Source organism: Siphateles boraxobius, unplaced genomic scaffold, assembly GCF_051911475.1.
Source record: "Siphateles boraxobius isolate OS27281-9 unplaced genomic scaffold, OSU_SipBor_1 160, whole genome shotgun sequence".
Taxonomy (NCBI): domain Eukaryota; kingdom Metazoa; phylum Chordata; class Actinopteri; order Cypriniformes; family Leuciscidae; genus Siphateles; species Siphateles boraxobius.
The window spans coordinates 442,690-457,500 of record NW_027508767.1 but is presented as its reverse complement, the minus strand read 5'-3'; the positions used below and the strand labels follow the sequence as shown (position 1 = coordinate 457,500).

At 42.1% G+C, this 14,811-nt stretch overlaps 2 protein-coding genes across 6 annotated transcripts in view; one reads left to right on the top strand and one right to left on the bottom strand.

Moving 5' to 3' along the window:
• ccdc66 (coiled-coil domain containing 66) overlaps nt 1–5,076 on the top strand; it is a 44,473-nt gene extending 39,397 nt beyond the window's left edge. For both annotated transcript variants that reach the window (XM_077231964.1, XM_077231965.1), the window contains exons 17-19: nt 1,969–2,156; nt 3,567–3,652; nt 4,731–5,076. In XM_077231964.1, the coding sequence (XP_077088079.1) occupies nt 1,969–2,156; nt 3,567–3,652; nt 4,731–4,826 (370 nt within the window). In that variant the 3' untranslated portion in view covers nt 4,827–5,076. The remainder of the gene's footprint in view (nt 1–1,968; nt 2,157–3,566; nt 3,653–4,730) is intronic.
• Nucleotides 5,077–5,192: 116 nt separating this feature from the next.
• The window catches only part of tasora (transcription activation suppressor a), a 67,283-nt gene continuing 57,664 nt past the window's right edge, over nt 5,193–14,811 (bottom strand). Inside the window, exons 18-24 of one of the 4 annotated variants that reach the window (XM_077231960.1) lie at nt 12,866–12,988; nt 12,614–12,773; nt 11,356–11,464; nt 11,097–11,275; nt 9,599–9,754; nt 5,538–6,628; nt 5,193–5,433 (exon numbers count right to left, since the gene is read on the bottom strand). In XM_077231960.1, coding sequence (XP_077088075.1) covers nt 5,577–6,628; nt 9,599–9,754; nt 11,097–11,275; nt 11,356–11,464; nt 12,614–12,773; nt 12,866–12,988 — 1,779 coding nt within the window. In that variant the 3' untranslated portion in view covers nt 5,193–5,433; nt 5,538–5,576. Of the gene's footprint in view, nt 6,629–9,598; nt 9,755–11,096; nt 11,276–11,355; nt 11,465–12,613; nt 12,774–12,865; nt 12,989–14,811 lie in introns of all 4 variants that reach the window. The other 3 variants (XM_077231961.1, XM_077231963.1, XM_077231962.1) reach the window with 3 other exon arrangements.

The following is a 14,811-nucleotide window of genomic DNA, read 5'->3' as shown; positions in this document are numbered from 1 at the left end:
ATCCGACCCCTTAAACTCAGTACTTGGTTAAAGCACCAGCAATTAGAGTCGAGTAACTGTTATTACTGAAGCACTTTATACAGTTCAGATCGCTTCATAGCAGCTTTACAGTGATAACAGATTAACAGGGACATGATGATCAATGATGCAAACAGTTCAATTACAGCTCTCAAAAGACAAGGTCAGTTCAGTTTAATAATGTGTAAAGATTATCAAATATGAAATGTTCATTTATCTATACAGCAGTGATGTCATCGTCCTGCTCAGTTCAGTTCATACAGTGCAGGAAGATCAATAATAATGTTGAATATTAAGTGTCCCTGACTGAGCAAGCCAGAGGCGACAGTGGCGAGACCCAACCCCATCAATGGAGAAATAAACCCTGGGAGAAACCAGACTCAGTCGCTCAGTTCTCCTCTGGCCATCGATCCAACAGCGTGTGATTATGATTCAGGCATTACAGGTCAGGTGGAGGACTGGCACCTTCTGCCTGAAGATCAGGACACAGCCCTGAGTGTTTAGAGTCTAAAGCTGGCCTGTATTGGGGGATGTTCTGCCATTCTTCTCCTCAGATCTCTCAAGCTCTGAAAATGTCCGTCCAGCGAGTGTAACCTGACAGATTTCTTTGAAGATGTTTGATTGTGTTGAAGTGTGGGCTCTGTCTGGGACACTCGAGGACATTCACAGACTGCTTCTCTTGTGTAGAAGATGGACCTTTGGCCCATCCTGAGGTCCTAAACGCTCTGGCCCAGGTTCATCTCCTCTAGCCCAGTTCTCCTGTGAAACACTCCACCGCTGAGATGGTGTGCAGGGGATGATCGAGGCCTGCTTTCCTCCAGACACGACCCTTTTAATTGAGGACGGTCTGAGAAGCTACTTTGAGGCTTGTGTGTGTCTTGGACTGAGGCTTGTCTGGTCAGTGGAGTTGCAGTGATGAGGTTTTTCTGGGTTGTTCTTGCTCACCCTTCTCCACAGATCCTGACTCAGTCTGGCCGACCGAAGTGAGAGTTGGATCTCACCTGGTGAGAGTTGGTATTACACTCACGTTCCTAAAGAGTGAACTGTCTTAATAAGCTGAAGTAAAAAGAAACACTGTTGATCTTTATAAAATGAAAATTTATTTGAACAAAAGATAAAAATACTGGTTTTACAAGGATTAGTAATTTTAGCAAAATATCAAAAGGTTACAGATTATAATACTTATTATTATAATACAGCCTATCCGATCTCAAAAGGGCAGTCCTGTATGAGCAGAGGATCACAAAAGCTATTTATCCTAAATTTAGTTCAAGTAATATATGTATCATTCAAAGTTGATTAAGTTGAAGCAGAGCAGTTTTAGCAACAAGAAATTTAGTTAGCCGATAGAGAAGTATCTCACCATGAACACACACAACAGCAGTATCAAAAATGCAACAACCATTCAATCACAAACGGTTATATTTATAGGAAAACCGATTACATTTTTTCTATGCAGTATTCTTGGCTTTTTTCCAGAGGAACGAAATCATGTGATGTTCTCTGCTTTTCCAGTCAAGGCAGCTGACTAGATAATGATCTGAGATGTCGTCGCTCTGCTGCAGAATTTCAACGGCATCAACATCTATTCCATGTGATAATATAGATCTAGAGTATGATTACGACAATGAGTAGGTCCTGACACGTGTTGTCTAACTCCAGTAGAGTTCAGAATGTCTTTAAATGCGAATCCCATTGAATCTTTTCCATTATCTACATGTATATTAAAATCACCAACAATTAGGACTTTATCTGCAGAAATATTTCTAGAAATATTTTTTGAGTACCAGATCAGCACATTAGAATGATGTTTTTTTTACGGATTATTGAGGTGTATTAAAGGTTGCTGGAAAACAGGCTTTGACTTACCATTCAAAAGGATTTTACTGTGTTTGATGTATTTTCTTGTGATGATCATTTCTTTACGCTGTTGATGTGTTTTGTGTGCAGTGTGATGCCGTCTCCTCCCATCCCCCCTGTGGTGAAGACTGGAGTTCATCAGCGTCTCCAGACACCGCAGGACACGGGCCGCCCCCTGTCCTCAGACTATGTGCCGTACGTGCGCTCACACGAGGTGTACCAGCTGGACCCGCTCTCCAGACCCGACACACACGAAGCCCAGCACAGAGTCCACACAGGTCAGCACACATGCCATACTCTGCCTTACCCACAATTCTCTAGGACTGTTGCCTTTATAACATCCCAATTCATCAATTTAATCATCCATGTTGAATTAGTTTTGTTATAGAGCAGATATATCATCAGAGTTCACCCAGAAAGTCTAATGTGACGAGCTTTTCCACAACTAGATTTGGTTGATTTACTAATCTTTATGTTCAAACCATGTGACTGACTTCATTCAGTGGAACACAGGAGACTCTGGAAAGATCTTCAGTTCTTGACCATACAGCAGTGCATACGATCTGTCTGTCTGACCCAGGCATACAAGCATCATAAAGGAAATCACATGACCTGTGCACTGTAGTCTAAAGGAAATCACATGACCATGACACCATAGTCTTCTGGAATACAATGGGTTTGTGAGTCATTATTCATAGAAAATCTTCCCAAATAATCATCGGTTCTGCATATTAATTTAACTAGTTTCACTGTTTGTTCACAATGTCTATTTTGAATCTTAATGGTAATACACGATATTTCTACCTTTTGGCAGAGGAAAAGATTGTTAGTGAACAATGACATAATTCATTTTTGTAACTTGTGAATATAGTTCACAAGTGAAGTTTATGGAGCTTTTTGGTCTATAGTCTATGAGCAGATTTTAGACTTGTCTAACACTAGTCTAATGCAAGTTAGACAGTTTCACAAAAATAAAGACTGACTTAATTTAGACCAAAGAAATGAGACACCTTAACCCAGGTCTAAGACTCTGTTACCTTGGCAACCAGCAGTAACAATCAGTAACATTACAAACAGCCAAAAGAAAAGGGAAAATGGCTCATAATTTGTGGTATGCTGACGGCGTTATGGAGAGAGCTATGAGAAGGGAAATGGTTTTTAGGGACCGCAGTAATACTGGAAATATATAATAATGAGGACTTTTCTTTTCTGTACGTCTTTAACGCTCCGCTCAACGGTCGGATTAACGCTGTTAACTGTCGTATCTTTATCCATATTAAACATTTCTTCTTGTTACTACATTCTCTGCTAAATTCCCCAAGTAAAATGTCCTTGTAACTGTTATACTCCTCCAACACACATGTTTTCCGCTGGGTAAACTGCACTGAGCGGTTGGATGCGTTTACTCGATCCGCCATGTTTTTTGTTTTGAAAAGTGTTTTATTTTACCCAGAATGCATTGCATGTGTAGTCCTACTTAAGATAGTCAGAGTCTTCAGTGCTTTTTGCAACGGTCTGATTTAGATGTCGATCTGAAGTCTGACTATCTACTATATCTAAGCCATAGTCAAAGTCTATCTTTGTGAAACCGCTCCCTGGAGCTTTTTGTGTGAGAGTGATTGTGATTGTAGAGCAGTAGATGTGTTTGTCTGCAGTTGTGAGTATTGTGTGTGTGTGTTTGTGTGCAGGGCTGGTCCAGCATGACCCCGCACCTCCTCCTGACAGCACTGAGCGACAGCAGGCGATACTGAAGGGTCTGTCCCAGTTACGACAGGTAACGCTCAACATCACGCTTCTCTTCTTTCTGCAGTTACAAGTAATATGTGCAAGAGTTTTTTTGTAATATCTTAATTTTTTTTTCAAAACTGTTTTAGCATTCTCTAAACTGTAAGCTCATTGCATGTCTGCAAAACATAGTCACTCATAACATTTTATTCATGTTTCAAAACCTAGTTATTGTGTCAGTAAATTGGCCAATGGGACCAATATAAAAGTTTTTGTGTCATCGTGTGAGCCACAGGTCAAAATGTGAAGATAACATGTAGTTTTTCACCATGGGCATATTTGTTATTTTCAAATTTCATTTTTTTTCCCCCTAATTTTGTTGATGACAGGAACTGTTTTCTATAATGTACAAGATTGTCAGTTTTGTCTGTGTATCTCACTGAGCATTTTAAACCGATACATGTAGGTAAAAAGTACTGTAAGGTACAGTAACAGTATTTATTTTTGCAGAAATGTTACATGTAAACTGAAAATTCTTAGTTGCTTGTTTATTTTTACACACTATGTTACATCTTTCCCAGTCTAACACACTCAGTACAGATCTTCCTTTTGCTCTTTTTTTTTCAGTTTATATGCAACACATTTCTACAAAAGTAAACGTAGTGAACTGATGGAGCTGATCAGAGCTGTGATGTTCAATGATTGTCAGCAAACTCAGTTTCAAACTCGATTGGTTGATTGTGATTCCCAGTACAACGGCTTGCCCATATAGGAAACATTACATGTCATAAATATTTATGGAGTATAATGTCTGACAGATTTTGCTCACTGTGATCATTTTGAATATGATGCCTCACACGATGTTGTGAAGAGTTTGACAGTTTCACTGAGAATCAAATCATCAGTCTTGTTCAACAAGCCATGTGCATTTAGTGACTGTGCAAAGTGTGGACAAGTGCACTTACTCTTTTGCACACGTGCCAAAACAGATCTCTAAACGATTAGTCTCTTGTTCTCATCAGATTTGAATTCTTGAGAACTGAACTCAAGCGAAGTGTGTTATGGATTGCAGTGTTTCCTGCTACGTTTCTGAAGTTCAGATGTGAAGTGTGGATGTTTTATTTCAGGGGCTGCTGCAGAGACAGAGAGAGCTGGAAACCAGTTTATCCCCAGTCCTGCAGACCCAACACAGAAACTACTTCTCCCCGTTTAGACCTGTGTGACCCGAAGCGGTCTTCGAGACGCCAGCACTTTATACGCTCAATGAAACATGTTTTTAAGGATGGAGATGTTGCTATATGAAAGAGTGGAGCATCTCTCTGTCAGACGCTCTTATAGATGTGTATCATCAGCATTGCACTGGATTATGGGTTTCGGGGTTGATTTTATGACTTGAATATGATGTTTACAATTTTCTCTAAATGTGAATTACTTTTATTTAAAACCTTTTAAATTAAACTTGAATTTGCTCAACTTGTCCATTATTGAACATACTTTTCCACCTTGATTAAAAAAAATCAGTGTACAAAACAACACAGCTAACCAAATATCTCAGCAATATGGACACATTCATTTACAAAGACTGGTTGTAGTAGTTTGTAAGTTGTTTAATGTTAATCGGCTTTATAAAAATAATACTAAAACCAAGGCCTTGAGCTTTTTCAAAAAAGGGGAAAAAAAACAACATGTTCAGCCCGACCAACGTGCAAAAGCAAAATACAAATATGTTTTCAGAAAAATATGAAATGAATTAATTAATTCACATTCAGTTTCATTTCTCTCGTATTATACAAAAGACAAACTGAGATCTTCAGTTGTAAATGTGTTCAACTCCACACACACACACACACACACACACACACACACACACACACACACACACACACACACACACACACACACACACACACACACACACACACACACACACACACACACACACACACACACACACACACACACACACAGCGTGTTCACCAGCTGCCGAAGCCTCCCCTGTCGGGACGATGCGTGTCTCTCTGCCAGTTCTGGAGGAACGGAGAGCTCTGGATCTGCTGGACATCGGTCCCGAAGCGAGCCGCCCACAGGCCCGATGATGCAGACCCGTGAGACGAGCCGCTCCACGCCATCGGCACGTTATTATGAGGCAAGAACCCTCTCAAGACCGCAGGTGCCAGCACTCCCGGGCTGCAGCTCAGGAGAGGCTGTGTGAGAGACGCCAGACCCATGGGGTGATGTGGCGCTGACAGGAGGCCAGAACCCGGCAGTCCTGGGTAAAAACTGGCCATGGCGTATCTAGGCGTGGGAAGGAATCCGCACTGGTTCTTGCCCAGTGGCTCAAAGGCAGCAGTGCGGGCCGGTGCTGTTCTCGGGGGGCTCCCCAAAACACTGCTCCCATTGGACGCTTGAGCCCCAGCAGCATTAGTCATGCCTGAGCGCGTGTCTATGACTGGGATTGGGCTGACCCATGGCTCAGGGTTACCCAGCACACTGCCGGCGGGCTCAGGGATTGGTGCAGCTGTCGGTGTGGCTGGCCTGAAGACACACGCTGATCCTCCTCGATGGTCAACATCTCCACTAGCCTCAACACAAGACGCCACGCTCCCAGCAGCCCCCAGGAACGGTGTTGGGTCGGACGGGTCCGGCTGAGGCGCTGGCAGACTGTGGGTCAGCGAGGAGAACTGAGGATAGGAATCTGCCAGATCGCCCAGGCCGAGGAAGCTTTGGTGAGGGTCGACTCGAAAAGACGTTTCTAAAGCTTCACCGGAGTCTGACTGCGCAAGCATCTTGGAAGCCTTGAACTGAGAGATTGCTTTGCTGAGAGCTTTAAAGTCTAGCTCTCTGGGCGCCCCGCTGGTTTCTGCGTTTGCTCGGTGCTGAAGAGCGGGTTCAGAGACGGGAGGGAACGGGTCCGTCGTGAGGGGCGGCTGCTGGTCTGTAACAACATGGCTCAACTTAGCTGTGACCGATACACTGTTATCTGAAGAGTCCTGGTCCGAGTCCATGGACATGCTATCATCTCTCACTACAGGGACAAGAGAGAGGTTACAGGCCATCAACAGTCAGAACTTCAAATCAGGTGCAACATTTAAATGCATAGTAGGCAGTAATTTGGTTTCGAACCATAATTTTAATCAAATATTTCAATTCGGTTCTACAAAATGCTGACCCTCTAAAAACAGATTACAGACACAAACCTTTATTCCTGATAACTGTGTTTGATGAACAGATTATAGCATTAAATGAGGATTCTGGTACAATGACAACTTTGGGTAGCGACTTGATTGGAGAATGATTATTAGAATCATTAAAACTGTCAAACACAATACATCGGTCTGTGTGAGTATAGACATCCCTATCTTTACTGTCAGCTCCTCAATGTCTGTTTGTGTGTTAATGAGAGGAAACTGCTTCATGAGTTTCTCCTGGCAGAAATCAGGACATCCCTGGACCAAACTCTACCAAAATGTCTTTTTTCAAGTCACATCATGGTCACAGAACGGCATGAGCTCAAGTATATGATGTCACTTGCAATAAAAGACTCAAGGGACTCTAAAATTGCAACAATCAAGTTTGTTTGAAACGACTTGGACACATGACAAAAAAATATGGCTGCCAGCTTGGTGGACAAAAAAAACAACATTCAGATTCAAAATTATTAGCCAATATTTATAATGCGAAAACAACTTTATGAACCACAAAATGAATTTTAATTGGTTTAAAAGATGTCCATGAAAATATGTCCATAAAAATAAATAATTTGCAAAGGCAGAACGAAAGCAGATGACAGATGTTAAAGCTTAGTACAATAACTCCTGTAAACAACACTTTAACTCCTGTATAGGAGTGATTGTACTAAGCTTTAGCATCTTCATCTGGTATAGCTCTACCATTGCAAATTATTTATTTTCATCCACCATAAAATACATAGTGCAAGTTTAAAGAAAAATGGAGATAAAGTTTTATCAAAATACATTTATTGGAAGAATTTTATATACATACTTGAGTTTTTTGCTAACCAGATACAAAAGATATTAATGCCAGTTCACTATATTTTAGGGGTTATTTCTGTTTTGGGTTTTTGGTTTTAACAGTTACAAAGTTATGGTTACAAATACAAACACTTTTCTGTATTTACACACTAAAATAGAACACTTTACTTTCTGTTTTCAAGACATGTATAGCATTCTAGAAACTTTTACATCTGACTAATCAAAATCTTCAGACAACGGTTTTCACACCTGCAAATGGTAACAAACAGTCTAACACACACTCAAGAGTCAAAACTGGCTTTGGACAAGGAAAAGAAACGAGTTAAAAACACCTGGCTTGTTTAGAGCGTTTTGAAACCTGCCGCATTTTCTTCCTTAGTTTGGTTCGTTGAGGCATACATGAACACAGCTATTATGCTCAAAATAATCCGCTGGAGATCGCGGTGTAAAATGCAGTTCATCAGTACGAGCTGGACACTGACAGGTAATACTCTGTGTTTATCTCCTCATTGTTGCCCTGTGAAAGTGAACCAAACTAAAGAAAAAAAATGCCACATGATGACAATCGAAGTCTCTGTTTCAGAACAAAGCAAAAGGTCTACTAAAGAAAACTAACATCAGTTTATCGCCACAAATGTATCTAGGATGCCGTTTTCCCTAAAGAAGTCTATGTGGCGAAGTCAATGCATGCTTCATATCTAAAGAGGCTATATTTAAGAATATTTATGCATTAATTGCTTTTTTGTTGCCAATGTGTGAGTAGCTTGAAGCGAAACTTGAAAATCAGTCTACAGGCTTTCATAGACAGAGGTGTCAGAAAAAGCCAGGTCTCATTTTAAGTCTTTCACATAAAAATCAAACGATGTGGCGTGAACGTGCGCTCCTGAGGGCTTCTCTTCGTCTGTACCATTCAACTACTCATGTCATGTCAATGTGTCATGCAAAGAAAAGGATTCATTTAAACTACAGTTTAACCCTTCGCAGGGAGTTTGATTGACAGGCAATCTGACCAATCATAATCTGCCATTTTGTCTGACAAAGTAGTCAGGAGAGTTAGTAGATGGTGTGTACTGACGTCTTTCCACGGTTTAAACAACATTTCTTCTGATGTTCATTCATGTTTATTTAATAAATGAACTAGAACTAGACAATACACCGAAAGGAGAGAGAGCGGGTTACTTCTGACACAAAACATGTCCTCTCTGCTGTACGATGTATTTACTGCGTGAGAACGTGTGTGTGGCGTGAGCGGCTTCTTACGGCCCAGTTATCGTTCTTCACTTGAGTATAATCCAGGCCTCGAGTCACGTTCAGTCGTGCTGATGTGCGTTACGCGAGTGTGAGCGCAGTTCACTTAAGGGCCAGCGGTGGCGCTAATAACACAGGTTTCTGAATTCTACATATAGCCCCTTTAAATACCAAAATGAATATATTAGGAAGAAATTCACAACATCTTAAAATTTCTGTAGTTGGCTCATCTCGTATGAAAACATTTTAATCCCATTCTTTTTGGGACAAAAAATATAAATGATAAAAAATATATGATACAGTTTCAAGGTACTAAAAATCTGACATTCATTGGCTAGTGTGGTTACAAAAATGCCATGGTTTTATTCAGCGGTGAATGTATACAAAAGACCTGTTGATCCCAAAGGTAAACAAGATTTCCATTGGGTGGCCATCCACGTCTTCTATTTTGGTTGTTATTATCACAGCATAATGCCACTGTGTGATTGAGAGCTGTTTTTGTTCAGTACCTCTTTTAACTTTCAGAAAACACCATTTAGTCCTGTCATTTTCTATTTTGACTGTTCATCAGTTCATCTCCTTGACTTGAGTCATTGTGTTCTAGCTGGCCTCACTTCTATGATGAATAATAAAGGTGGTTCAGGATCACGGTGGCAGCAGATCGACTGGGAAACTCATTTAACTCCAGGTATAATCACAGTGAGAGCAAGACTGTAGTTTGATGTTGTCAGATGGTTTACCACAGAATCACTTACATGACGCTGGATCAGGAGTGGGGTAAATCTCAGACGACGGGACGCTGGCCATGCTTTCTCCACTGGCTAAACTGCTTATTACAAACTTTACGTCATCAACATTGGCAATGACGATGCCACTGCTCGAGTAGTGGGGGAACATCTCAAACTGGAAGCCTGTTGGACAGGATTTAAACAAACATTACTTTCGTCACAAGCTAGCGAGTTACTGATTCCATAACCATAAATCATGCTTGAATTTACCTTTGGATAACAATTGATACATACACTGCAGTAAAACATTTTAATAAAGCAATCTGCAGCCTCTGGTTCCTAGAACACTAATTATGTAATACTGTCAGAACAACATAGTTATACAAGATCAATGCATTTATTTCCATTCAGAGTGATGGAAACTGATAAAAACATCAGGCTTAAAAGATTCCTGATCCTGTGGCTTCCTCAAATACACTATTCTAAAAGCACACTGAAGTCCAATGCTACACCGCAGAACATTATGAGTGTTGTGTGTAGAAAATAACCAGTTGGTGTCATTATTGGTTATTGGATGGGGATTATTAGGAGGCCATGACTGATAAGGGCCAATGGAGGGAATTTGTCCAGGACACCGGAGTTACACCCCTACTCTTCTATGAGAATTGAAAAGAAATGAAGGTTTTTGAGGAAAACATTTCAGGATTTTCTCCATATAGTGACTTCAATGGAGGCCAACGGGTCGAATTGAGTTGATGTGAGTTTCAGTGCAGCTTCAAAGTCTCGACACGATTCCAGCCGAGGAATAGGAGTCTGATCTAGACTAACTATTGCTCATTTTGTAAAAAAATAAACATTTATATACTTTTTTACCACAAATGCTCATCTTGCACTAACTGTGATGTGCCACACATTACGTGATCACGCTGAAAGCACTCGCGTGACATAGGCGGAAGAACCAGTCGAGTGTTAACAAAGCCAACGTGCAAAGATTTAGTCTTAAAATAAATAAAAGATAAAACAACGATGTCGGACGATTTTGAAGTTGGATAAATTGTTTAACCGCAACACGCGTGACCTTTCAACCTGATTACATCATGTGTGGCGCATCACAGCTAGTGCAAGACCAGCATTTGTTTATTTTGTTATGAATGTGCGCTGGTTTGTCTAGATCAGGCTCTTATTCCTCGGCTGGATCGTGTCGAGACTTTGAAGCTGCACTGAAACTCACATTTGGACCTTCACTATAATAAGTAATAAATAATAAGGTGTTAATAAGTCCACTATATGGAGAATTGCTTTTCGACAGAAGAAAGACAGACATGAACATGGCGTGTGTGTGTGGCGTGTATGCTTGTGTGTGTTGGGGGGGTACATGATCAGGACCATAGAGAGTCAAACCCGGTTTACCGTCTCATTGGGAGGACAGACTCATACTAACAGGCAGGGACATACTTATAATGCGAAGCTAGTTCACTAGGTTTAGGAACAATAACACAGTACACTCAAAAAGGTCAAGGAGCACCTGTGAGAAATATCAGGTGTCGTTGCTTGATGAATCTCGCTTGCAGATCCACTAGACAATCGAGGTCCGGTGCTCTTCGTGACGGAGTGTCGCACTCGTGGTACGACAGGATCTCCACAATATGTCTCTTCTCATAAGCAGTGAGGATCTCGTACAAGTTCAAGGCATGCGCTTTGAGCCTGGAGACAGACAAGCATCACATGGTCATGATGAGATCTTGCAGTGTGTCAGCACTTTGTGAAAGGGTTTAGCGTCAAACCTGCTTTGCTCTCGGAGCTTCTTGTGTGATTTGAAGTGTATCCTCCACCTCCAGGGGCTCTGAGGAGAGTTCAGCTGCTCCATGTGCTCAAGGATATCCTGAAGTTTCTCTGGAAACAGACAAACAGCTTTGCTGAAACGCTTGTTAAAAAGTTTAACAACCCTAACCTCAATAATAAACGGAGCAATTCCAATAGGGTCCTCTCACCATCGGTGCTTGGGCCCTAATAATAAGCTCCGCTTCCACCGTAGGAACTTTGTGTTGAGACTCTGTTTCTCCACCGCAGGAACCAGTGTCTAAATTAAGTTCTAAATTAAGTCTAAAGAAGTTCCTGGTAAATATTTCCCCCTCCGAAAGTAAGTGTCTTCTCGCGAGGTGCTAATTTTTCAAAGTTCAGGAACTTTTGGGGGCGGGACTTGGGCGCTGAACATGCTGATTGGTTGAGTCCACGCAGCATTTTATTTCAATCACCATTTTTTAAAGTCTGTTGGGATACGTGCAGTAACAGTTATTGCTATTCGCATCAACAAGGGAGTTTAAAAAAATTTGACGACGAGGCTCGGGTTTCATTAAGCTTAAATCCAGCGGGAGCTGTAAAGTGGCTCGCAGTCACCGGACTAATTTGCCTAATCTTCACCGTACTTTAGACCGCGATGGAAACGCAGACAGCAACAGGTCTGAGGGAAAAGTTCCTGGGACAAATTGTTCCGGGTAATTTCGGTGGAAACGCAGCTATACACTTGCTTGGGCACCTGAGAACACCTGAAAACACCTGGGAACACCTGGGAACACCTGAGAACACCTGGGAACACCTGAGAACTCCTGAGAACACCTGAGAACACCTGGGAACACCTGAGAACACCTGAGAACACCTGAGAACAACTGGGAACACCTGGGAATACCTGGGAACACCTGGGAACACCAGGGAATACCTGAGAACACCTGAGAACACCTGGGAATACCTGAGAACACCTGAGAACAACTGGGAACACCTGAGAACACCTGAGAATACCTGAGAACACCTGGGAACACCTGAGAACACCTGGGAATACCTGAGAACACTTGGGAACACCTGAGAACACCTGGGAACACCTGGGAACACCTGAGAACACCTGGGAATACCTGAGAACACCTGGGAACACCTGAGAACACCTGGGAATACCTGAGAACACCTGGGAACACCTGAGAACAACTGGGAACACCTGAGAACACCTGGGAACACCTGAGAACACCTGAGAACACGCTGAAAGAGTGTTACCTGCTGTGATAACGGCTGGATTCAGCACATGCTCATCGGACACAATGAAACCCCCGGACTGAAAGAGCTCGTTGTAGGTGTGGTTCTGGATGTCACTCAGGTTGTCTACGCCAGCAAAGCTCACAGACGGATGCTTCTTCAACGAAACTAAAGAAGGGATCTATGGGTATAAAAGAGGTTTGGTTTCAGTTTATGGTTCCCAAATTCAAACCGATTCAACGAACCCGTTCTGAGTGCTGAGCTGTGACGTACCTTGTGAACCTGTGTGGCGATGTCCATATTCGGGATGATGACCAGTAGTTTATCTTGACTATTGCTTTTTTCAAGGAAACCCTGAGGGTTACACTCCAAATCCCCCAGCTTTTTCAAATATTCCTGTTACAAATGTGAGTACAAGGTTAGTATGCTTCCCGATCTCTGGGCGAATTAAGTTTAAACATCCATCTCGATTCGTTTAACACTTGACAGTCAGTTTCACCAAATTGTATGGTAAATGGACTGCATTTATATAGCGCTTTCACAGACCCAATGGCCACCAAAGCGCTTTACATATTGCCTCACATTCACTCACTCACTCACTCACTCATACACTGACGGCGGTGTCAGCCATGCAAGGGGCCATCAGCTCGTCGGGAGCAGCTGGGGTTTTGGTGTCTCACTCAAGGACACCTCGACACTTGGTCAGATGGAACCGGGGTTCGAACCTTTCGGTTTGTAGACAACCTACATGAACCACTGAGCCACTGCTGCCCCATATGCCTAAGGCAGGGTTAGGCAAGTTCAGTCCTAGAGAGCCGCTGTCCTGCAGAGTTTGGCTTCAACACTGAAATAAACCTCACCTGCATATAGCCTTAGTAATCCTGAAGACATTGATTAGCTTGTTCAGGTGTGTTTGATTAGGGTTGATACTAAATTCTGCAGGACAGCGGCTCTCTAGGACCGAACTTGCCTACCCCTGGCCTAAGGCTACGTTCAGACTGTCAGTCCAAATCCGATTTTTGTGCATATCCGATTGAAATCCGTAAATGTGAAATGAAATGTGTAAATGTCACTATATCGTGATTCGCGATAACAAATGCAACAATATGTATTGTGGATAGTGATTCTGTATTGTGTATAATTCACCCAAAACTGTTAGAGAAAAAATTCAAGTTTTTAGAGTTTGTGTCAGTTCTACATTAAACTATTGTATGCAGGTCCTTCTCAAAAAATTAGCATATTGTGATAAAGTTCATTATTTTCCATAATGTAATGATAAAAATTAAACTTTCATATATTTTAGATTCATTGCACACCAACTGAAATATTTCAGGTCTTTAATTGTTTTAATACTGATGATTTTGGCATACAGCTCATGAAAACCCAAAATTCCTGTCTCAAAAAATTAGCATATTTCATCCGACCAATAAAAGAAGTGTTTTTAATACAAAAAAAAAAGTCAACCTTCAAATAATTATGTTCAGTTATGCACTCAATAGTCAATACTTGGTCGGGAATCCTTTTGCAGAAATGACTGCTTCAATGCGGCGTGGCATGGAGGCAATCAGCCTGTGGCACTGCTGAGGTGTTATGGAGGCCCAGGATGCTTCGATAGCGGCCTTAAGCTCATCCAGAGTGTTGGGTCTTGTGTCTCTCACCTTTCTCTTCACAATATCCCACAGATTCTCTATGGGGTTCAGGTCAGGAGAGTTGGCAGGCCAATTGAGCACAGTAATACCATGGTCAGTAAACCATTTACCAGTGGTTTTGGCACTGTGAGCAGGTGCCAGGTCGTGCTGAAAAATGAAATCTTCATCTCCATAAAGCTTTTCAGCAGATGGAAGCATGAAGTGCTCCAAAATCTCCTGATAGCTAGCTGCATTGACCCTGCCCTTGATAAAACACAGTGGACCAACACCAGCAGCTGACATGGCACCTCAGACCATCACTGACTGTGGGTACTTGACACTGGACTTCAGGCATTTTGGCATTTCCTTCTCCCCAGTCTTCCTCCAGACTCTGGCACCTTGATTTCCGAATGACATGCAAAACTGAGCAACAGTCCAGTGCTGCTTCTCTGTAGTCCAGGTCAGGCGCTTCTGCCGCTGTTTCTGGTTCAAAAGTGGCTTGACCTGGGGAATGCGGCACCTGTAGCCCATTTCCTGCACACGCCTGTGCACGGTGGCTCTGGATGTTTCTACTCCAGACTCAGTCCACTG